General features: G+C 39.0%; 1 protein-coding gene across 5 annotated transcripts in view; it reads left to right on the top strand.

Moving 5' to 3' along the window:
• Positions 1-6,990, top strand: part of PLAG1 (PLAG1 zinc finger) — a 50,662-nt gene extending 43,672 nt beyond the window's left edge. For 2 of the 5 annotated variants that reach the window (XM_017341313.3, XM_070076621.1), the window contains one exon: positions 416-1,824. In XM_017341313.3, the coding sequence (XP_017196802.1) occupies positions 420-1,676 (1,257 nt within the window). In that variant the 5' untranslated portion in view covers positions 416-419 and the 3' untranslated portion in view covers positions 1,677-1,824. Of the gene's footprint in view, positions 1-415 lie in introns of all 5 variants that reach the window. The other 3 variants (XM_017341312.3, XM_051843751.2, XM_002710501.5) reach the window with 3 other exon arrangements.
• The last annotated feature ends 16,191 nt before the right edge of the window (positions 6,991-23,181 follow it).

The following is a 23,181-nucleotide window of genomic DNA, read 5'->3' as shown; positions in this document are numbered from 1 at the left end:
AGGAATGTTGAATATGTTAGACATTGGCTAGTTCTTAGTATTCTAAGTCACATACTTTTATGTGTTAGTATCTTTGGATTTTTTTAAATGAAATGCTTAAAAGAGTAGAATTTCCGTGTATAGAAAGAAATAAGGACGAGAAAAGGGTTTGGACATTTACGTGAGTATATTCAGTATTGCTCATTTGCATTTGTAACGATAGCTAAAAACCAGCAAAAACTAAAGTGGCAATTTAAATGGCTCAAGTTTTGCAGTATTTAGGTATATTAACTATCCTTGTGGTACATATTAAGTAAAACAGTTTCCATATTAAGGTAATTCTGTGTTAGCCTAGTAGTTTAGCTTCCCATGTGAAAAGTGAATACATGCCATTTTTGTGATGATAATTACTTACAGAATATATCTGTGTTTAAAGGCACATGGCTACTCATTCTCCTGAGAAAACCCACAAGTGTAATTATTGTGAGAAAATGTTTCACCGGAAAGACCATCTGAAGAATCACCTCCACACACACGACCCTAACAAAGAGACGTTTAAGTGCGAAGAGTGTGGCAAGAACTATAATACCAAGCTCGGATTTAAACGTCACTTGGCCTTGCATGCCGCAACCAGCGGGGACCTCACCTGTAAGGTGTGTTTGCAGACTTTCGAAAGCACAGGAGTGCTTCTGGAGCACCTTAAATCTCATGCAGGCAAGTCATCTGGTGGGGTTAAAGAGAAAAAGCATCAGTGTGAGCATTGTGATCGCCGCTTCTACACCCGCAAGGATGTCCGGAGACACATGGTGGTGCACACTGGAAGAAAGGACTTCCTCTGTCAGTACTGTGCACAGAGATTTGGACGAAAGGATCACCTAACTCGACATATGAAGAAGAGTCACAATCAAGAGCTTCTGAAGGTGAAAACGGAACCAGTGGATTTCCTGGATCCGTTTACCTGCAATGTGTCTGTGCCTATAAAAGATGAGCTCCTTCCGGTGATGTCCTTACCTTCCAGTGAACTGTTATCAAAGCCATTCACAAACACTTTGCAGTTAAACCTCTATAACACTCCATTTCAGTCCATGCAGAGCTCGGGATCTGCCCACCAAATGATCACAACTTTGCCTTTGGGAATGACCTGCCCCATAGATATGGATGCTGTTCATCCCTCTCACCACCTTTCTTTCAAATATCCATTCAGTTCTACCTCATATGCAATTTCTATTCCTGAAAAAGAACAGCCATTAAAGGGGGAAATTGAGAGTTACCTGATGGAGCTCCAAGGTGGCGCACCCTCTTCATCCCAGGATTCCCAGGCATCGTCATCCTCCAAGCTAGCCTTGGAGCCTCAGAGCGGGTCCCTGGATGACGGTGCAGGGGACCTCGCCCTGTCCAAAAGCTCTGTCTCCATCAGTGACCCCCTCAACACACCAGCCTTGGATTTTTCTCAATTGTTTAATTTCATACCATTAAATGGTCCTCCGTATAATCCCATATCCGTGGGGAGCCTTGGAATGAGCTATTCCCAAGATGAAGCGCATTCTTCTGTCTCCCAGCTCCCCCCACAAACACAGGATCTTCAGGATCCTGGCAACACTATAGGCCTTGGGTCTCTACACTCACTCTCCGCAGCTTTCACCAGTAGCTTAAGCACAAGTACCACCCTGCCCCGTTTCCATCAAGCTTTTCAGTAGGATTCCCAGATGGGGGTTTATTACAGAAACGGATGTGTAGCCCTGCCTTAGATGACCATTTTTATTTTAGTGCCTACTTTAAGACAGTATAAAAATTTCTGCTTTTGTATGATACCAATTTTCATTAAGCCAGTATAAGATAGAAACTAGCTTTTTAAATGAGCTTTGGAACCATTTGTGTTCAGCTATGTTTACCTGGGTATCTTGTCCTGATTCACTGCCAATTGTCCTATTTTATGAGTTTTATTTCATATAGGAAAGCCATTATTATTATAACTAAAAAGTTTTACAGATCCCATGTTCAAATTACTTTTAGATCTTAAAATTTTCATTGTTTGCCCAGTAACAATGGCTCTACCTTTTGACATTTGGCTCATTAAAATTTTCTGCATTAAAATGTAAATTTTATAAAACATATGTGAATAACTCAAGAGTTTAAAATTTTTACTGGGCCTCTAAGTGGATTCATAATCAACTTTTGGTTGAATTAAGAATCCATTTTGGGGGAGATAACAGATGATTCTTAGACATACCATACTCTCAGATCAGTATATTTTGAAGACTTGCTATTGTCTGGCTAAAATATTTACTGTCTTTATTATGAGCATATAAGGAAAACAAAACCTAAACACAAAGCACCAGTATTTATAGCAAAAAGAGACTCCTAGTAAGGTAACATAGCTTTCCATGTTACTTAGTAGTTGGCCCTAATTAGAGTAGACGGGATATTTTGTCATTTTCATCCTTCTTAGCTTACTGTCTTTCCATTTAATACGAGTGTATCGCATCACAGTCTTCAGAGTCAGTGTATGCATAGATCTCTTTTCATCTTTGCCACCTTTTACAGCCAAAGGTTGGGTTGAGTGCACCAGCAATTTTATTTGGATTGTTGGTCTGCAGTCAGTTGGGAATCTAGGGCCGTCGTGGAGCTCCAGACAGTAGGTGTGTTAATCCCAGAGTGGACGGTCTCAGTGTCTATGACTCCTAAGCAGGGAGGCAGATGTGAAGCCCCAGTTAAATCCTGGAAGTTTGTCTAGGGATCACACCCTCCATCACCAGGATTGAAAACTTGGACTCTAGGAATAAAGTAAATGCATACCACTTAAGTCAGGTCTATTGAGAGCCAAAAGCAGTGGCCCTCTCCCCATCGTACCTTTCTCCTTCAGCCTGAATCCTTTCCTTGCTATTTTCGGATGGAGAATTTGAAGTTTAATGCCTTAGTGGAAAACCATTTGAGGAATTACCACAAGGTTTTAAGTGACTAAAATAAATAAATATATATATATGTGTGTGTGTGTATATACACACACACACACATACAGTAAAACCCCACTTCTACACATCTCTAGGAAATGAGAGGAGTGTTGCAAGTAGGTTGAGTTTATAGAGGACACAGTTAAGTAACTAAGCACTATCTTCATAAATGTGAAAATAACAATCAACAGCATTGTCTTCACTGAATAAAATAGTTATGATGGGCTTTCCTTAAGTTACACAGCCACCAATCTTTTCAAAGTTCCAGTTATTGTATTTTTCTAAGGGTCGATGGGGACATCAACCTAAGAAACATATCTATTAAGCACTTGTTAACACCTTATTTGGGGACCCCATCTGCTGGGGTCGGGGGGAAGAGGGAAGTTTATGGAAGAGTGTATATCTCTCTTTTAAAAAAGAAAAACTATTTCTGAGCACTCATTGGCCCAATATGGGAGATCCTTTCCCTTTCGTAGGGCCAGTTATCACTGCAGATTGCAAAAAAAAAAAAAAATGTTTACCAAGAATTTCTAAAAATGAGTGCAGATTACTGACTATAATACATTATTTAAAATATTTGGGAGTAGTATAATTTGTGGAGAATGTAAATTGTAATAATGTAAATGGGGGTTTCACTATGTATATTATACACACACACACACACACACACACACACATTTATCGCACTTCATAGAATCAAAGTTGTTCTCCGAAGGAGCTTTGGCTCCTGATATTTTATCATGCTCCTATTTTTTTTTAATCCTAGGAGCAGTAGTTTTTATACGTATGTATTTAAATTTTATTATGGAAAATTACATTTTATTAAAAAAAAGTGTGTTCCAAAGGCATTAAAATTATATATGTTAATAAGGAAATACATTTTTAAAATTTTCAAACCGCTCCTAAGCTTTTGGTTAGGAGAATGTTTGCTCTGAAAGTAGGCTTTGCGCTCTGCTTCCTTACTGCTTCCTTTAGTTTCTATGAAACAGATTGCTTACTTAAATCTCTAGTTGAATGATTAGTGTTCAATATTGCTTTAATCACCATAAAAAAGGAAAAAAAAGAAATGTGGTGACAGAGCACAAGTAAATAAAAAACCTGTTTTTAAATAAAAACCACAGATCACAAGTGTGGAAGCACTACTTTATTCAGTCTAAAATGTGTTTAAGAAGAAATCAAATTAATAAACTGAGACAATGGCCTTCGTAGGCTGTATTTTGCTTTTAACACAATAAAAGGGAGTACCAGGATTTATTAAATAAAGGATTTTGGAACCGGGGAATGGCGCCATATACATACATACATCTAGATGTGTGTATTTCAACCTGATTTTCTCCCTGTGTGGAATTCACATATGTGGAGGCACAGCTTTCAGGGCATAGTGTTAAAATTGTGGAGTCCTAATTTTCACTTTGTACTCCTCTTTGCTGTTTCTGCCCCCACAGACTTGAATAACATTTCAAAGTAAGAGGGAATTCAGCTAATTTGTTTTTAAAATTGACCGTAGTGGTCACTAAATCCTTTTTGAGAGAATTTCTATTAAAAGATGAGGCAGACTCATTTATTTTAATTGCACAATGTTCTAACAAGGATGAGACAGAGAATTGGCTCTTTTGTTTTCCCTAGGGAAAAAAAAATTTTTTTAATATCAACTGGATGGGATTAAAAATAGTTTTTGCCAATGCTGTTTTTAATCTCCAGTGGCCAGAATAGATCATCCTTGATATTTTGGGTAGTGCCTTAGCTTGGTTTAAAAAAAAAAGGGATTAACAAAATAAATATTTTAGTTCAGAATTTGGACCTCAGACAAGATATTGAACCTCATTCAGTTTGACTTCCACATGTGTGTAAAGAGTCAGCAAACACAGAAGTGTGGGTGTGGAAGGATCTTGGCACTGTAAGCAATATTATCCATTGATGTGTACTAATATCATCTTTATTGTCACTGTTGGAACTTTCATTTTAAAATCCTGTTACCAAGTTCATCAGTTGTGCTGGCTGATCATGCATCACAATTGATGCATCTTTTTTAATTTCACTTAGTGTTTCTTTTCAAGCTGTGTATTTTTTACTTGTTTGTTGCTTGTGCTTTTATTTTTCTTAGTCTTTGTTGGGATATAGCGATATATTGTGTTAATTTGGACAGTAGCGGTTTTTAAAAACCATATACTGACTGAAACATGAGCCAGAGCTGATTGCTTTATTAAGCTAATAATGAATGTTATAGAGAACATATTTTCAGGATCATGCATCTAGTGAGCAATACACATATTATAGGCCAATATTTTTTTAAAAAATAGAGCTTGGTCAACCTCTATACTACACATATTACAAGATATAGCACTTTCAAAATGAATCTAAATCTTTACAGATAACTTTCTTATAGGTTATGCCTTTTATTTTAAGACTTATTATAATTTGTTTCAAGTGCCATTAGATGAGATATATGTAGGCCTTTGATATATAATGCTTTGTGTAAAAAAATGGTAGATGGTATTTTAAACAGGTACATTTTTACAGTGTTTTCTTATCAATTTGCTGTATTGCACAGAATCAGTGTGTGTCTTTCATAAGGTTTTACAATGGTTTATTTTTTTACAAGGTTTACGTGTCTCAAAGCACACTGTCTTCCCAGTATGTAAGTTAAAAGAAAATACCAGTTCACCCAAGTTGCTTCTAGCCTACTGAGATCCATGTGACGTTGGAGGAGATCTTTCAAATGCTGAGTATTTGTTATTAGCAATGGCAGACTATTCTGACAAATGAGCATCTAAGTTGAATTTGTCTTGTTTTTCTCATACTATGTCAATAGCCATGTCTACAACACAGATGCTCTGTTCTTATTATTTAGCCCTACATAAGTTGTTGTGTGTAGTTTTGTGCTAAAAGCCCGTAGAGAACTCCTCTGGGATCATACAAGACAAAGTAATGTTACCAGCACCGGTAAGGGCATGCTTAGGTCACCGTTAGGCCCTTCTGCAACATCATCAACTCTATGAGGATGGAAGGCAGTGTCTTTTGATAAGTTATCTAGCTCTAGCAATGACACAGAACTATTGCTAACATGTAAAACACTTCATTGTATAAGCTTCCGTGGTACAGATGAACCAGAATGAATGTTTATCTTCTCAGAAACACTCCTTCAATATTACATTGGATCATGCTGCTAATGTAACTTGGGATACAACTCTCCATGGTGCTACAAACCTCTGTCTCATTCAGTTGTATTTTTTTATCCATAGAAAAAGGACTGCATTAGGTGTAAAGGTGTACAATATATTTTTATACTGTGACTTCATTTGTCATTAACAAACTTACACCACCACAATGTATTTGTGTGCACTTGCAAAAAGGAAATCTTGGACGTGCAAATGTTACCAGAACAAACCCAGCTTTTGTCCACAAGGTGACTGTAACTCAGAGTGGAAAGTGGGCTTTACAATAGGGTGTGGAGTGAAGAACATGCTGTAAGTTACTAACAGCCCTTTGAATTTAACACAGACTGGGAATCCATTAGGAGGTGGATTTCGTCATGCCTGAACATAAGCTGGACTGCTGAAATTGTATTTTTAGCTAATGAAAAAGTGTTTGGACTAGTACTCTAAAAATGTTCTAATGATAAAGTTTTGAGTCAAAATAGAAAAGAAGAAAATCTGCATTCCAGGCTGAATTTTGTATATTTTTATTGCATTTAAAATCGCTATTCTGTGATATTGGGAAATCAAGTGGCTTATCATGTATATCATGTACTTAAAATGTATTCACAAACTACTGTTGTATTTGTATAAAATATAGACAAAGATCATATTTTTGTGTGTGTGTATAAGCTCTGTAAAATAGCAATCACATTATGAAGCTGCAGTGGTAACTACATTTGAAACATTCACATCCAAAGAAGCAGGCTATTTATTGTCCAGATACTCACATTTAAAATATTAATTTGCTGCTAATTAAACAATAATAGTACTGCAGCTTCTTGTTGCCTACAGTGTTATGTTTGCTGTAAGAAAGATATGTGAATTCCACAAAAATATATGAATAAAATTATAGAATGGCTTTAGATAATGCAGATCTTCCTGACATTGTCAAAGATGATACTTTTCTATTTGCTTATGACTTTTTTTTTCTTCACTTCTAATTATAAGTATTTCCTCATGTGATAAATGTTAGATGCTAATAGCTGACTCTAGGGCAGCACTTTGGTTGAATCATAAAGTTCTAGGAATTTTTTATTTTAAGATTTTGTTTCTTCAGAAGAACAGAAATATTTTTAAAAGGTCAAAAGGTAAGATATCAAAACTTTAATCTAGGTGAGCTTAGAATTCAATAAAGTAATTAAAATGTTTATTGTCCAAATGAAAGAAAGTTGGCATTTAATATTCAGTACTATAAATTGTCCTTTTAGAAGTTCCACTCTGGGGGCCCTGGGGTGTGGTGCATGTGGCATAGCAAGTTGAGCCACCACCTGGGACACACCCCTTGGGATGACTGAGATAAGAGTTCACCTCCACTTCCAATCCAGTTTCCTGTTAATGTACCTGGGAGGCAATACGTAAAATCCCAAATATTTGTGTCCCTGCCACCTGGATGTAGTTTCTCACTCCTGACTTTGATGTGGCCCATTCCTGGCTATTGTGGGCACTGGGGAGTGAAGTAGCAAATGGAAGAAACTTCTCTATCACTCTTTCAAATAAATGAAAAAAGTTTTCAGTGGGTGACAGGTGTTTGTCCCAGGGGTTAATGCACTACTTGGGACACATGCATCCCATTATCTAAATGCTTGGGTTCCAGTCCTGGCTCCACTTCTAATTCTAGCTTCCTGCTAATGTGCAACCTGGTAAGTGGTGGTGATGTTTCAAGTACTTGGGCCCTGCCTCCCACGTAAGAGTCTCAGAATGAGTTCCGTGCTCCTTGCTTGACCTGGCCCAGCCTCAACTGTTGCAGACTCTTTCCTTTAGCTCTCCTACTTGAGAAAGGGTAATTAAAATCAACAGATTTCAATGTTGTCCATTCCTTCCTCTTTTCACTTAATTCCGGCAAATCTTAAAGTATTTCTGTGTTAATTCTTTGAATTAACATTAAACATGTTTTTATTTAAATTCATTCAAATGAAATATATCAAGGACAATTTACAGAAGGAAAATGCTTCAGCTTTTTTATAGTACCCAGAGTATTCTACTCTGACAAAAGTATGCTTGGGATTCATTTATGGTCTAATCTTTATGGAAAATTAATTAGAAATGAAGTTTACTTGTTGCATCAAAATTGTAGCTAGGAGAATTCTTCATTAGTGTTAAATGAAAAGTCCACACTAATGGCTTAAACCATTAAGAAGAGGAAAAAGTTCAGTCTGACAATAGACAGCTTGAGTTTTGTTGTCACCATTCCTTAACTGACTATTCAACAAACATTTTGTAAGTAAAAGGGCGCTAGTTTGTCCTAAGTCCTAGGGATGTTCCAAAGAAGTCAGCTTTATAGAGAGAAGTTTGTTTCCTGATCAAGCATCTGAATAAAGATGGCAGTAGCATCTTAGAGGGGAACACCCAAATACTACATTCAGCCCTACTAAATTACCATTTTTTTGTTGATCAAAAAATGGTAATTTTGGTCAATAAAACAAAAAATGGTAAGATACTGGCAATTTCAGCCAGAAAAAAAAATCCAGAAATCTTGGATTTCAGCTGCATCCTGTCCCACAAAGAAGTAGTAATCAATAATAAATCATTCTAGTCTAAAGATATTGACTCTTAGCTGGTGTGGGGATTTATTTTTTCTGTTAACTTGAGTAGGCCACAGTGCCCAATTTTTAGTGAATACACCAGTCTTGATGTCACAATGCACATATTTTTTAGATGTGACCAATGTTTAAATCAGTAGCTTTGAGTAAAGCAGATGACTCTCCCTAACACAGACGGGCCTCATCCAATCAGTTGAAGGCTTTAAGAGAAAAGACCCAGATCCCGGGAGGAAAAAAACTTTGCCTTCGGATTCAGGTGCAGCACAGACTCATCCGTGGAGCCCACCCTGCTGGCCTGCCTTGCAGATTCAGATTTGCCAGCCCTTATGATCACGAGCCAATTCCTGAAACCAGATCTCTGAATGTGTATTTATGTGCGCATCCTATTCTGCTTCTCTGGGGGACCCTCATGAATAGAGTTAGTTTCAGTTCATTCTTTAGAGGAGCTGATTTTACCTGAGAGAAGTGAAAACACTTTTCTCTGATAAGTTGTTCACAGTAGAGCACATAAACTCCCATATTTTGCTCTAAAGAAGAAAAGGAGTTGGGAAAAGGCACAGTGTTTGATGGAGATCATGGTCCAGGAAGGAGTTCTCAAAACACCTTTCTGTACTATTATCTTGAGCTGCCAATAATGCAGATGAAATGGTTTTGCTCTAATGAACAAGTCTTGTTTAATGTAAATGAGTTAAACTTTACCTTGTAAAGCATACTTGAAATGTAAGCCAGTGTTTATTATAAATGCACAGATGGACATTTCTATATTGAATCTTTTTTGCAAATGGCAGATAGTCCATTTATAATACCACCTCAGTCAAGGCCATGGGCGCTTTGGGGTAGAAGACAGCGAGAAGTATAAAGGCTCCTAACATGCAAAATGGATGTCTTGTGCATTATGGTATTAGAATTTTTGGAAAGGTTTTCCTTTTGATTTATTCCATTTTGTCAGTACAGAACTTTGGTCTTCCTTAAGGCACCTTTCAAAGGGTGGCCAGTGCAGTCGGCACTCTCATGGGAGTGATGTTGATAAACTGCTGTTTCTAAAAATATATAATTGATCTGTTAATAGCATTCACAGACACCAGATGACATTTCTTAAGCAGGTTCCTATAACCAGATTTTCATGCCCTAGGAATGTTCACTGTGTAAGTAGGTCAATAAACTAAGCCTTGCTGTCCTATTAAAGATTTTAAGGCATATCAGCTTTTCCCACCTGAGAATTAATGGTGATAGGTGGCTGTAACAAATATAAACCCTTTTAAGCATCTTGAAGACCATTTGGTTTGAAGACTTCAAACAGGTGAGTTCAACTCACCCCCAGTTTTCTCCATTAAATTACCTTTGGCAGTGGCAAAGCACTACTTGCTATTATATTTTCTGTCATAAATTCATATTATTCCACTACTATTACTAATTTCCAGCTTTATTGAGAGAGCTTCAAGTCAGTGATCTGAAGGACCCTGAACATTTTCTTCCTTAAGAGCATCTGCTCGGCCGGCACCGCGGCTCTCTAGGCTAATCCTCCACCTAGCGGCGCCGGCACACCGGGTTCTAGTCCCGGTCGGGGCGCCCAATTCTTTCCCAGTTGCCCCTCTTCCAGGTCAGCTCTCTGCTGTGGCCCGGGAAGGCAGTGGAGGATGGCCCAAGTGCTTGGACCCTGCACCCCACGGGAGACCAGGAGAAGCACCTGGCTCCTGCCTTCGGATCAGCGCGGTGCGCCGGCCGCAGCGCACCAGCCATGGCAGCCATTAGAGGGTGAACCAACAGCAAAAAGGAAAACCTTTCTCTCTGTTTCTCTCTCTCTCACTATCCACTCTGCCTGTCAGGAAAAAAAAAAAAAAAAAAAAAAAGCACCTGCTCATTTCCTCCTCTTCCTTTGTCTCTAATTTTCATATAAAGTTACCTGAACAGAGCCTGTGCTGAATCCTCCCAACACAGTTGTAGTTTTTCCTCCTGCTCATGTACTGCACTCGTCAAAATCTTACCTCTCCTCCTTAATGACCTCTTCAACACAGCTGCCTCTGGTCTCACCCACTAAGTGGTAATTACAGATTATTATATTCTCAGGATAGTATATAGCCTAAGCACCTGAGGGCAAAAGCCTATTCACATAGTTTCAAGTACATGGCTGATGAACACATTTGTTGGATGAAGGTCAACTAAAGCACTTACCTCAGACACTTAGCCATCTTAATATTTAGGCACATTTTTTTAAAAGCACTGACCCTAGAAAATTAGAGGAAATTTAACAATTTTCACACTTGGGTTATCTTCGTTTTATAAAAAAAAAAAGTGCATGCACCAAAGGTTATATGAACATAGTTGAAATGTCCTTTTTTCCTAGCCTTCCGCCTTGAAGTGAGCAAATTTCAACCACTGTGTACTATTTTTCCAGAATTAAGTCATTCAAAATGCTTTCACTACAAGTTATAATTCTTATAACTTGGTACTTCAAAGGCTCTATGCATGGAGTCTTTAGCTCCACGTTATGAGGATAAAGCAGAAAAATCCATAGGTACTAACTACCTAATATGAAAGAGAATGAGAAGTGTCATCAGACCTACCTGAAATGCTGAATGACTTGTCCACAAAGGTACTCAAGCAAGCAGTAAGTTCTGACATGGAAGGTTTCAATGTATGCTCTCATTTAAAAAAATTATAAATAACTCAGAGAAGCAAAACTTGAATCAATATGGACATCTCCAGGAAGCAGAAGTAAGTGATGAACAATATTGCTGCTAACTCTTGGTTCAATATAAATTACGGATAACTTGCCAGTGGATGTGTTTTTGAAAAAGAGAGATCCTAATGTTAAGAAAATGTCCTCCAAAGAGTATTTGGGGGCCAGCATTGTGGCGTAGCAGATTAGGCCATGTGGGAGACCCGGATGAAGTTCCTTGCAACTATAGGGGGAGTGAACCAGCAGATGGAAAATCTCTTTCTCTCTCTCTCTCACTGACTCTCCCCCCCACCAACTCTGCCTTTCAAATGAATAAAATAAATGTTTTTTAAAGGGTATTTGGTAATCATAAGTGCTTAGGGTTTACATGTCAACTTTTCAAACACATACACATGCGCACACATGCTCACAGGTACATATACCCACAGAGCAGTGGAGGCGTAGAAGACCTCAAACCTCTGGAGATATACTGGAAGCCAAATAACAAAGTGCTATGGGGTTCAAGTTGGAAAATCCAGTTTGGTTGGGGAGTAAATGAGGTCAAAAGAAATATTAGAGCAGCTCAGCTTTTTTCTTTAAAAGATTTATTTATTTGAAAGGCAGCGGTGTGGAGAGAGAGAGAGATCTTTCATCTGCTGGTTCACATCCCAAATAATCATACAGCTAAGTCTGGGCCAGGCCAAAGGCAGGAACAAGGAGCTCCATCCTGGCCTTCCACATGAGTGGCAGGAGCCTAAGTACTTGGGCCGTCTGCTGCTGCTTTCCCAGGTGCACTAGCTGGAAGCTGGATAGGAAGCAGGTTAACCAAGACTTCCACGCACCGATATCACAAGCATTGGTTAACCTGCTGCACCACAACATCAGCCCCTGTAGCTCAACTTTTTAAATATGAAGAGATTGCCGCTTTCTCTGTTAGGAATAAGTGGGAGGAGGCAACAACAGCTACCCATTAGGCATTAGACCAAACTGCAGGTTTAGGGTCAAAGCAGTAATTCAGATTTTGGGTTAGTGAGTTTGATGGCAAGTATGCCTCAGCACTCCCTGCCCAAGTATCCTGACCAACAGAATCCATTCATTCAGTCCACAAACATTTATTGGGCACCTGTATTGCACCAGGCATTATTACAAGTTCTGGGAATACAGCAGTGAACAAGGCATACTCTCCCTTGTCATGGAAATTACCTTCTGTTTGAGTGAGTTCTGGGGCAGTGGAAGCAGGTTTCCTGCTCCTGGTCATAATGTTCCCAAAATGCAAGTGCTCCTCAGTGACAATAGGGTTATATCTGAATAAACCCACCCTAAACTGAAATTATTCTAAATGGAAAAAGTATTGAATACACCCAACCTACTGAACATCATAGCTTAGCAACACAGCACACTATAGAGTATGATTAGTTTCCCCTCATGATCACATGCCTGACCGGGAACTGTCACTTCTGTTGCCCAGCATGGAGATTAGTAACCTGTCAATGTTGACTGTGCATTTTTGAAACATTCATGAGACATAAAAATTGATCATGTATTGGATTTCAAAAAAAAATTCCCCCAAAAGTAGTAAGAGAACTGAGTGGACATGGCAGAATTTTGAATTCTCCAAATCCTCTTAAATTGTTTAAACATTGCCAGGTTACCTTCCAAAATAGCAGCACCAATTTGTGCTCATTTTACTTTTTTTCTGATTGTGGAAGGTGAGCATTTTTATATGCATTTATTCTCCAAATTGCTACTGACCTGTGTTTATTTTTCTAGATGGATCGCACTTTTTCAATTTCTTCATTATTAACATCTTGAAACATCCAAGGAATTTGGGGACATAAGAGGAAGTCATATAACTGGTGCTACTTCTCAGCTATATACAAGTACATTAGATGCATAAATGCATGCTTTAGTCTGTTCTTGTTGCTATAATGAAATACTGTAGACTGGGTGGCTTATAAACAATAAATTTATTTCTCAAGATCCTTGAGGCTGGAAATCTGAGATTGGATGCCAGGAGAGTTGGGTTTTGCCGAGAGCCCTGTTCTGAGTAACAGACTCCAGCTTCTTCTTCCATCCTCACATGGTAGAGAAAAGAGCATATAGCTCAATGGTCCCTTCTAAGAGGCGCTAATCCCATTCATTGAGGGTTCCACCCTGCTGACCTAATTGCCTCCCAAATTGCCCACCTCCAAATACTATCACATTGGGATTAGATTAGTGTTTCACATATGAATTTGGGGGATAGGAGACATGGACATTACATCCATGGTAGTGCATGAGGCAAACTTTCCCAAGCAAACATTATTAACCCAATGCAACAAAACTTACTGATTATACATAATAAAGTCACACATTAAGTCCCAAGTTCTCAGGTATGCAAAAATTACAATGAAATTTATGTGAGTACAATAAAATAAACTAGAAACCGTAATCTAGAGTTTATAAGTTTTTCTCTATCAGTTTAGGTCTGCTAAGTGGGTGTCTCCTTTGAAATCCAGCAAATTTATGAGATCTCTCTTGTCTTTGTTCACAAATTTGTGAATTATCCATGCATTCATTTGAACAAAGGCCAGGGCCATTTTTCACCCTCTAATAGAAGTGGAATTTTTGTAAATCAAACACAGGTACCCAGTACCTTTGCTTGTGGCACTTTGGTTGTACACATTTCTTTTTTCCATTGTTGAACAAGTGGTTCCGCTGTATTACAGTTCATCCCAACAATGACACATTTATTATCTACCATTTTACAATTATTACGTTATTTGAATCGAATCTGTAATCATATGACCCTCTTGCTTTTTTCTTCATACATGCTGCTGGTATCACAGGAAACTCGTTTACTCTGTTTTCTCTCATGGTGCCTATAGCATGGAATCCACTGTTTCGAAGGCGTACCAACAAATCATAACAACTGAACAGATGGTTAAAAAAAAGTGTGATTGTGCACTCTACAGTTTTAAGTAACTACCTTACTCACTAGCACACAGGAACATTAGTTTGTCAGGCAACAGTGTAGTGCACCACACTTTACAATGCAATACACATTGTCCCAGGGTCCTATTTACAGAAGAGCTATTTTTGAACATTGCTAATTTGAAAAACAGCACATTTGTGAATTATTTCTCAAAAATAAAATGACAATCTCGTTGTAGAAAACACCTTCATGAATGTGCTTCTTATATTATATATTAGTTATGGATGTAACCTTTTGGTCAGTCGAACATTTAGTACAAGTAACTTTTGTAGTAAAATTTATACCATTTTCACAATGAATTTAAAAATATTTCAAACTCTAATCATGCACCTACTACTTTTCTAAAAGAATATAACTCTAAAAACAATATGGATTTCAAAGTTACCATAAGTGGCATATTTATTACTCAGTTTGTTATAGGTATCCTATGTATAGGACGACGAGACATAATGAGTAACATTAATCATTGATCACAAACATATTTGAATGTATTTAAGAACGCTAGCGATGGGCAGTCGTTTTGTTTCCACTGTGAACAATGCATTAGTAAGCATCTCAAATCATGGGTCCGAATTAATTGAATTTATCCCATAGGATAAATTCTGAAAAGTGGAATTCCTGTGTTGAAGGGTATTTGAAGTTTTATTTTAAGATATTTTGCCAGATTGGTTTCCAAGTATGTTATAGTTCAGTTGCTGTAATACTTTCCATCTGAAACACTTCACATTCCTATAGCAATGTGTAAAAACACCATCGTCCACCTCCGCCTAGTAATAGGCATTACATTTATTTTTAGTTTCTGCCTGTCTCAAGGAAGGAAGAGATAGTTCAATTATTACTTTACTTTATATTTCCCTGATGTACTAGTAAATTTGAACATCTCTTCATATACTTGGTGGCCATGTGGATTTCTCTTTTATTTCTCTATTTATTTGCCCTTTGATCATTTTCCTTAGATTTTTGGTTTTGGTCAGTTTGAAGATTTATTTGCATAATATTAAAAAATCACCATTTGTCATTTGCTTTATAATTTTTTTCAATGATACTGTTTTTCCATGAGTTTGCTATGAAAAAAATAACACAGACAGCGTTGTTAAACTTTTTAATTCTTATATAATCATCCATGATTAAATTTTCATTTACAGCGCTAGGTTTTCAGGTTTTATTATCTAAGATAAAGTCCCAGGAATAGAAGTCCTTGGCTAAAAAACACCTGCAACACCCTCACTTTCTGTATTTTCTTAAAATACCTTGATTGCTTCAATTTTTATATGTAAACTTCAATACATGCTTTTATGCTCAAAAATTTTTACTTTTCTCCATAAAAGTAGATGATTGTGCTGGCATCTCCAATTGATTAGTCTATTTGCTCCTCCCTTCTAACCCCATGAACTTACACACTGGTCATAGACTGACTTTTCAAGGAAACCAGAGTCTAAATATAAATTCTCTACTCTGTGCCACTGATTTATTTACCTATTAGTATACCAATACTACACTGGTTTGCTTAAAGGGATTTTAGGGTAGGTTCTGATACTAGCATGACAAATCTCATCTCTTCTGTTCTTGCTCATAGTTTTCTTAGCTATCTTCTTAGACATTTGTTCAACCTAAGAACTTCAAGAATATTTTAGTCAATGACCCAAAAACCACGTCATTTTTCCTAATTGGATTCTAATTGGAAAATGCAGTTTATTTAGATGTTCATATTAAAAGAAGTTATATAATATAGGTAAGTCTTTACATCGAAAAACATGGTTCATTTTTCCAGTTTTTAAAGATTTTGTTTTATGTCTGTTAATATCAGAGAATCTTAATATTGGCCCTCAGTCTTTCTTGTTAAAACATTTCCTATATGATTTAAAGTTTGTTTTTCCACTTCACATCTAGATTTTTATTGCTACAACATAAAAATGTGGTTGACTTATTTGAACATTTATGTTCTATTTACTTAACCAAATTTGCATAATTATTCAAATTGCGGGGTGTTTTTTCCCTCTATTCTCTTGGGTTTTTTAAAATGTGCATTCATACCATCGATTAAAAAAAGACACTTTTATATATTTTCTAGCGTCCGTACAAGCAATTTCATGTTCTTGTGTCACGACATTTACCAAAATCGCCAAGAGAATATTAACTTGGTGATAGGCATCGGTGTCTCATTCCAGATGGTAACTCAAATAGCTTCAGTGTTTTGATATTTAAGATTTTCGCTGATCTTCGTAGTGTGGGGTAAATCTAGGTGTTTCTCCTATAAACCGATCGCTTCCTGAAGAACCATATATTCTGTAAACACTGCGCACACAGAATAACCGGGCTCTCCAGCGCGGAGGGCTGGGACGAGCGGGGGCCGCCGGCCGGGCCCGACTACTTAGCGGCGGCGGCGCCGGGACCCGCCTCGCCCAGGGCGTCGGGCCCGCGCGCCCCGCGCAGGGACCCCCGGGACCGCGGGGCCGTGGGCGTGGCCAGAGGCAGGGCCAGGGGCGGAGCGGGCGTCCCCGCGGCCCTTCCCCGCCGGCCGGAGCTGGGCCCGGAAAGGCTGAGCGCGGCGCCCGGCGGGTCCCGGGCTCCCGAGACAGCCCGCGTGCTGCTTTCGCCGCTCGCCGCGCCCTTCCGTGGAGCGCGGATCTCGGTTGCCCCCGGCTGCGGCCTCCGCACCCAGGACGCGGCCCGTGCTGGGCCTGTGGCGGGCCGGATGGCCAGGTCTGCGGCCAGGTCCCGACCGGCGGGGCCGAAGGAGAGGACCTCGCCGAAGCAGGGGACGGCGTCGATGTGGCGTCCGCGTCCGCCCGCTCCTGTTACAGAACCCCCTCCAAGCAGGGCAGACGGTCGTCTCTTTTGAGAATTTTGTCTGCTGACTTGTGGGAAATGCCTTTTCAGCATCTGTGGCTGTGTCCTTGGGGGTTTTCTCCTTTAGTTTCTTGATAGTGTTTTTCATCTTACATTGTGGTATTAGAATAATCCCTGCTTGTCGTTGATACCATCATGGATTCAATTTGCTCGTGCTTTGTTTAAACTTTGGACTCCATTTTCATACACGAGATGGGCACATAGTTTCATTTTGACTAAATCTATTAACTTTTGGAACTTAAAGTTATTCTGGTTTTAGGAAAAGGGGACTGGGAGATTGCAAGAGACTGGGAGACATCTTTTTCCCCATTCCATGAGAGCTGAACTCTGGTGTCGCCCCCTGAAAAGTGTGGTATTTGAGGGCCCCTTCCTTTGGGCGGTTCCTGCCTACCCACCCGTCTCTACTCCCACCTTCAAATGCTCCAGTTGTTCTTGGATCGATTTGGGAAGTAGGGTTTGCCCGGAAATGAACTATTTCCCATACATTCTCACTTTTGCTGCTATACGATTTGCAGGTTGCAGTTCTTAAGTGCTTTTGTTTTTATTTTATTTTATTTTATTTGAGAATGAAGGGGACAAATGCAGCATCCATCCGTGATTCACTTCTCTAGGAACTCAATCCAGGTCTCCCGCGTGGGTACTTAGGACCCAACCACATGAGTCATCACCAGTACCTCCCAGTGTCTGCATTAGCAGGAAGCTGGAATCAGAAGCCAGGGTCGCCAACTGGACCCAGGTCTTCCAATATGGGAATGTTTCTAAAGCGACAAGACAAACGCCCACCCCTTATGATGCTTTTCATCTCGGGGGAAGCTCCCTTAAGGTCCGTGTCCATTTAGTCTAGCCTTGCTAACTTGATGGTCAAAAACCATCATCATTCATATGCGGCTTCCCTTTGCTTCCAGTGTGTGTGTGTGTGTGTGTGTGTGTGTGTGTGTGAGAGAGAGAGAGAGAGAGAGCGAGAGAGAGCGCTTTTGGTTTTTTAATTTTTCACCTAATAGAGCCATCTTTGTCTTTTAATGGGTTAATTCAGTTCATTCATATTTATACTATAACGTTTTATTTTATCCCTCTATTTTATTCAATGTTTATTGTTAAAGCATTGTTTCTGTTGTACCGTGTGTGTGTGTGTGTGTGTGTGTATGTGTTTGCAAGTCTGATAGTTTTTTGTAACTCTGCCTCTTCCCCTTAATTTGATGTCATTTGTCAAGTTGTCATTCCATTGATGACTACAACCCTCTTCCCTGCATTTATTTATCATCAGCCATACATGACTGGCCTTTTATTTGCAGCCAACACTATTTCCCCCACAGTAACACCTCCTTACTAACCTGCTCTATCCTATATCCCTCACCTAAGATCTAGTTTACCTCCCCATCTGGCACTCACACCACCACACCACCCAGAGGATGCCAGTACTTTGCAAGCATTGCTCAGCATTTAGTACGGCTGCTTTCCATAACTAGTTGACCAGCCAGTGAAATGCTTTATTCCAGGTGTGTATCTAAGTCTGGACTCCTCATTTGGTTCTTGTTTATCACTTTTCTTTCTTTACTGAGATTTCCTCTTTGTTTACTTTTATTTTTTCAGCATAGTTTCAGAATTCTTTTCTGCCCATTCTAGCCACTGTGACTTTCAGGGCCAGACTCCATGGATCACCTCTTCTCTTGTCTGGGGCGCAGGTGTTCCTGTTTCTTTGCGTTTCTAATAATGCTGTGACTCGGCTGTTTCTGTTTGTTTCTGTCTCCCCTGTGGTGGGCTACCGCTGATTCAGAGATTCTCTTTGCCTACATCTGGCTGCTTGGATACTGCCCAACATACGGGCATTTCAGGAGTCAGTCAGAAATTTGGGTAATGTTTCTGCACAGAATTTGGCTTCCGTTCTATGGCTCTCTCCTTTCTGGGATTTCCTCCCCTCATTTTCCAACTGCTGCTTTTCCTCCAAACTCTGCCGTCTGTTTTTTCAAGTCAGTAAGACTGCTGGGTTTTATCTGCATTTTAGTTGCCCCTGGGAGCATAATAAACTTGCAAAGTGAATTTCATTTGCCTTGGTTTATAATACCTACATCTGAAAAAGCTATGAAATCTGCCAAATCTTAGGAAAGGTCTCTCGGTCTTTATGGCTGTGTTTCCTTGGTGTGCTGTTTATGGCCTTTGCTACAGTATGAGCAAGGGGTTGTTCTTTCGTTCTGTGTAATCTTTCTAGATAGGAGAAATTCTGTGTGATGACTCAGACATAGGATGAGTCTATGATCAACCTGTTAATGAACTTCCATGCTCTCTTCCACAATGACTGAGGAATTTTGTATTCCAGTGAACAATGAAGGACAGTTCTTGTTGTTTCTCATTCTTACAGTTCTTCAATATTAAAGAATTTGGAGATTTTAGCTTGTGTCTCGTTGTCATTTTCATTTTCATTTCCCAAAGACAAATGATGATGCTTATTGGCCAAGTGTATAACAATTTTAATAAAAATTTCTCTTCACATCCCTTGCTATTAGAAAGTATTAGAAAGAACAAAAGAACAAAAAATTTTTTAAATCCAATTTGTTTTTTTTTTTCTTCATGGATTTTGGTTTTGGAGTTGCATGTAAAAGTTCATCATCAAGCTGAGAACCTTGCCTATCTTGTCCTAGATTCTTTTCTAGAAGTTGTGTAGTGTTACCATTGTGTTATCCCCTTATCTTGTAACATAAGATATATGGACTTCATATCTGGGATCAAAATATTATTAAATATTTCAATCATAATTACATTAAGTCATGAAATATCAAGGAAAAGATTAAGTTATAGAATATCAAGAACAATAGGAAGCATTACTGTAGGATTTTACTTCCTTTTCTGGGAAAGAGGCTAGTCCATGTCTGATTATATGCAGGACAACTGTATTATGTTGAGGAGAATTGTGACCCTGTTCTTATCTTTATTTGGAGTAGAGTTTAAGGAGATGCACATGGGTGACAGATTGACAAAAGGTGGACTTGTGGCAGTTAGTTTTATGTGTCCATCTCATTGTGCCATGTGATGCCCAGATTCTTGGTTGAACATTACTTCTGGATGTGTTTAGAAAGATACTGCTGGGTGAGATTAACATTTTAACTGGTAGACTTAGAATAAATTGCCCTCCCTCAATCCACTGAAGGCTTGAACAGATTAAAAGAGTGAGTAGGGATGAATGCTTTCTCTCTGCATGACTGTCTTGGAGCTGAGATACCAGTCTTCACTTGCCTTTGGACTCCAGTTCAGATAGGAACTTATACTACTGACCCTCCTGAATCTCCAGTTTGCTGACTGCAGATCTTAGGTTTCTCAGCCTCCATGACCATGTGAGCCAATTCCTTATAGGTAGTATAGGATCAAATCTCTTATTGGTCCTGATTCTCTGGAGAACAAATACTAAACATGGTGTTTGAGTATCAGTGTGAATGCAAATGTAATAAATGGGTTGTAGTTTCCTATAAAAGGCAGATACTGTCATATTGGATTATTTTTTAATAAACCTATACATGTCATTTATAAGAACCACACCTAAAACCAAGGAATCAAGTAAGACTAACATAAATCAATCTTTTTTTAAAGATTTTATTTATTTATTTGATAGGTAGAGTTACAGACAGTGAGAGAGACAGACAGAGAGAAAGGACTCCCTTCCCTTGGTTCACTCCCCAAGTGGCCACAATAGCCAGAGCTGTGCTGATCTGAAGCCAGGAGCCAGGTGCTTCCTCCTGGTCTCCCATGTGGGGGTAGGGGCCCAAGCACTTGGGCCATCCTCCATAGCAGAGAGCTGGACTGGAAGAGGAGCAACTGGGACTAGAACCGGCACCCATCTGGGAAGCTGGCACGGCAGGCAGAGGATTAACCCAGTGCACCACGGCACCAGCCTCCAATTTTTCTTTTTTAATGTCCAGAAGGATATAAAGAAATTAAGGAAGAATAAATAAATAAATAAAGGGTGATATAGAAAGAAGCTGCTACTGACAAGGTGGAAGCAAGGCAAAGGAAGAAAGAACACACTTTTTGATTCTATAAGTTATACCTCTTTCAATGACATGCAAACCAGTGGAAGTCTTGCTAGAAGCATTTTGTCATGGGACTGCTTGTAGGTATAACTTCATTGTGACTTAAGAACAATTTCAAATCCTGACTTCCTGACTTAAGCCCTCACCCAAGAATTTCTTATTTGACATTTCACAGTAATGGGTTTCCTGGAGAGTTTATGTATGTTTTACATAACAATAAGAAGAAAATAAACATTTTTATTCAATACTTTATGGGTTCCAAACTAGCAATGATATCAATATTCCACCTTGTGTTGACAATGAAAATGGGCAGGTGCATTCTAACAATTATGTTAGAACAGTAGAGACAGTCTACCAACTAATGGTTGAATTGTTTAGAATGATGCTCAGCATAGGTGGATGGATAGAGCAATGGATGGATGATGAATGATGAATAAATAGATAGATCTGATCTTCCAGTAACTTATAATCTAAGAAAGTTAGGCAGATCCGTAGGCCCAGAGGCAGAAAGAGCAATACTACTCATATCTGTAGTTCTTTATGGCTTATAAACATATCCCTAGCCATTATCTTCTTTATTGTCACAGAAAGCAGGGCATATATTATTATCCTCATTTTACAGATTAGGGAAATAAGTCTTCAGAAAGAATGCTGGAGCCAATACTTATAGGTTCTAAATAAATACACACAAAAAGACATCACAAGTGTCATTCATAATATTAGAAAGCAGAACTTAAGCTTAAAACACACAAAAGAAAAACTGGGAATGCAAAGTAACACTAAATTGGAAAATTTCTTTTTAAAGATTTTTATTTATTTGTTTGAAAGTCCTAGTTACAAAGGCAAAGGTAGAGAGTAAGATCTGCCATCCGCTGGTTCACTTCCAAAATTACCACAACAGCTGGACCTGGGTTGACCAGAAGCTAGGAGCCAAGAAATTCTTCCGGGTCTCCCACGTGGGTGCGGGGGCCCAAGGAGTTGAGCCATCTTCTACTGCTTTCCCAGGCCATAGCAGAGAGCTGGATCAGAAGTAGAGCAGCTGGGACTCAAACTGCCACTGCAGGCGGTGGCTTAACCCACTATGCCACAGCACAGTCCCCTAAATCGAAAAAATTTAAAGGAAAATATAATATTTACAAACTTATAGCAAAACTCATGATAGCTAAATATATAAAATTATTAGAAATTTAAGAACTTAATTCTAAAGATTCTATTACAAACAAAGAGTTTAGTAACTCTTTCAGAATTAGATATAAAAGACAAAAGGGGGACTGGCATTGTGCCCCAGCTGGGTAAGCCACCGCCTGTGACACCAGAATCCCATTGGACCCATCAGTTCGAGTCCCAGCTGCTCCACTAAATATCCAGCTCCCTGCTAATGTGCCTAGGCAAGAAGCTGAAGATGCCCCAAGTCCTTGGACAAGGGCACCCACGCCAAGAGACCTGGATGGAATTCCTGGCTCCTGGCTTCAGCTTGGTCCAGCCCTAGCCATTGCGGTCATTTGGAGAGTGAACCAGCAGATGGAAGGTTCTCTCTCTCTCCCTCTCTCTCTCTCTGTCCCTCTCTCAATGTAACTCTGCCTTTCAAATAAAATTTTAAAAAAAGACAAAAGGACAAAATCAAATAATATAAAACTTGACATATATTTATATTTATTTATTAGATAAATGTCAGTTTTAAAAAAAGATATGTAAACACACATATGTATGTCCAGGTCTTAGAAAATCTCTTATTCATTTGGTCATAAGCAAAATCTAAACATATTTTTTAAATTGTAAATTTTTAGGCTATATCCTCTTTAAAAAAACTAGGAAAATACTCAAAATATGACCTGTGGGGAGCAACCCGGACTAGACTAAGTTACTGGAATTAAGACTTATTCTATGCATCTGCTCTCCCACAGTATGGCGCTGGGAGAGGAGAAAACAGCTTCTACGCAGCTGCCTCTTGCCAACTTGAGTGATGACCTCCAGGAGCTGATCCTGCTCCTGATTGGAGGAGAGCAGCGTAC

The sequence above is a fragment of the Oryctolagus cuniculus genome, chromosome 6 (assembly GCF_964237555.1).
Source record: "Oryctolagus cuniculus chromosome 6, mOryCun1.1, whole genome shotgun sequence".
NCBI classification, from domain to species: domain Eukaryota; kingdom Metazoa; phylum Chordata; class Mammalia; order Lagomorpha; family Leporidae; genus Oryctolagus; species Oryctolagus cuniculus.
Note: the sequence above shows the minus strand (reverse complement) of the source record. Positions and strands in the feature narration are given on the sequence as shown.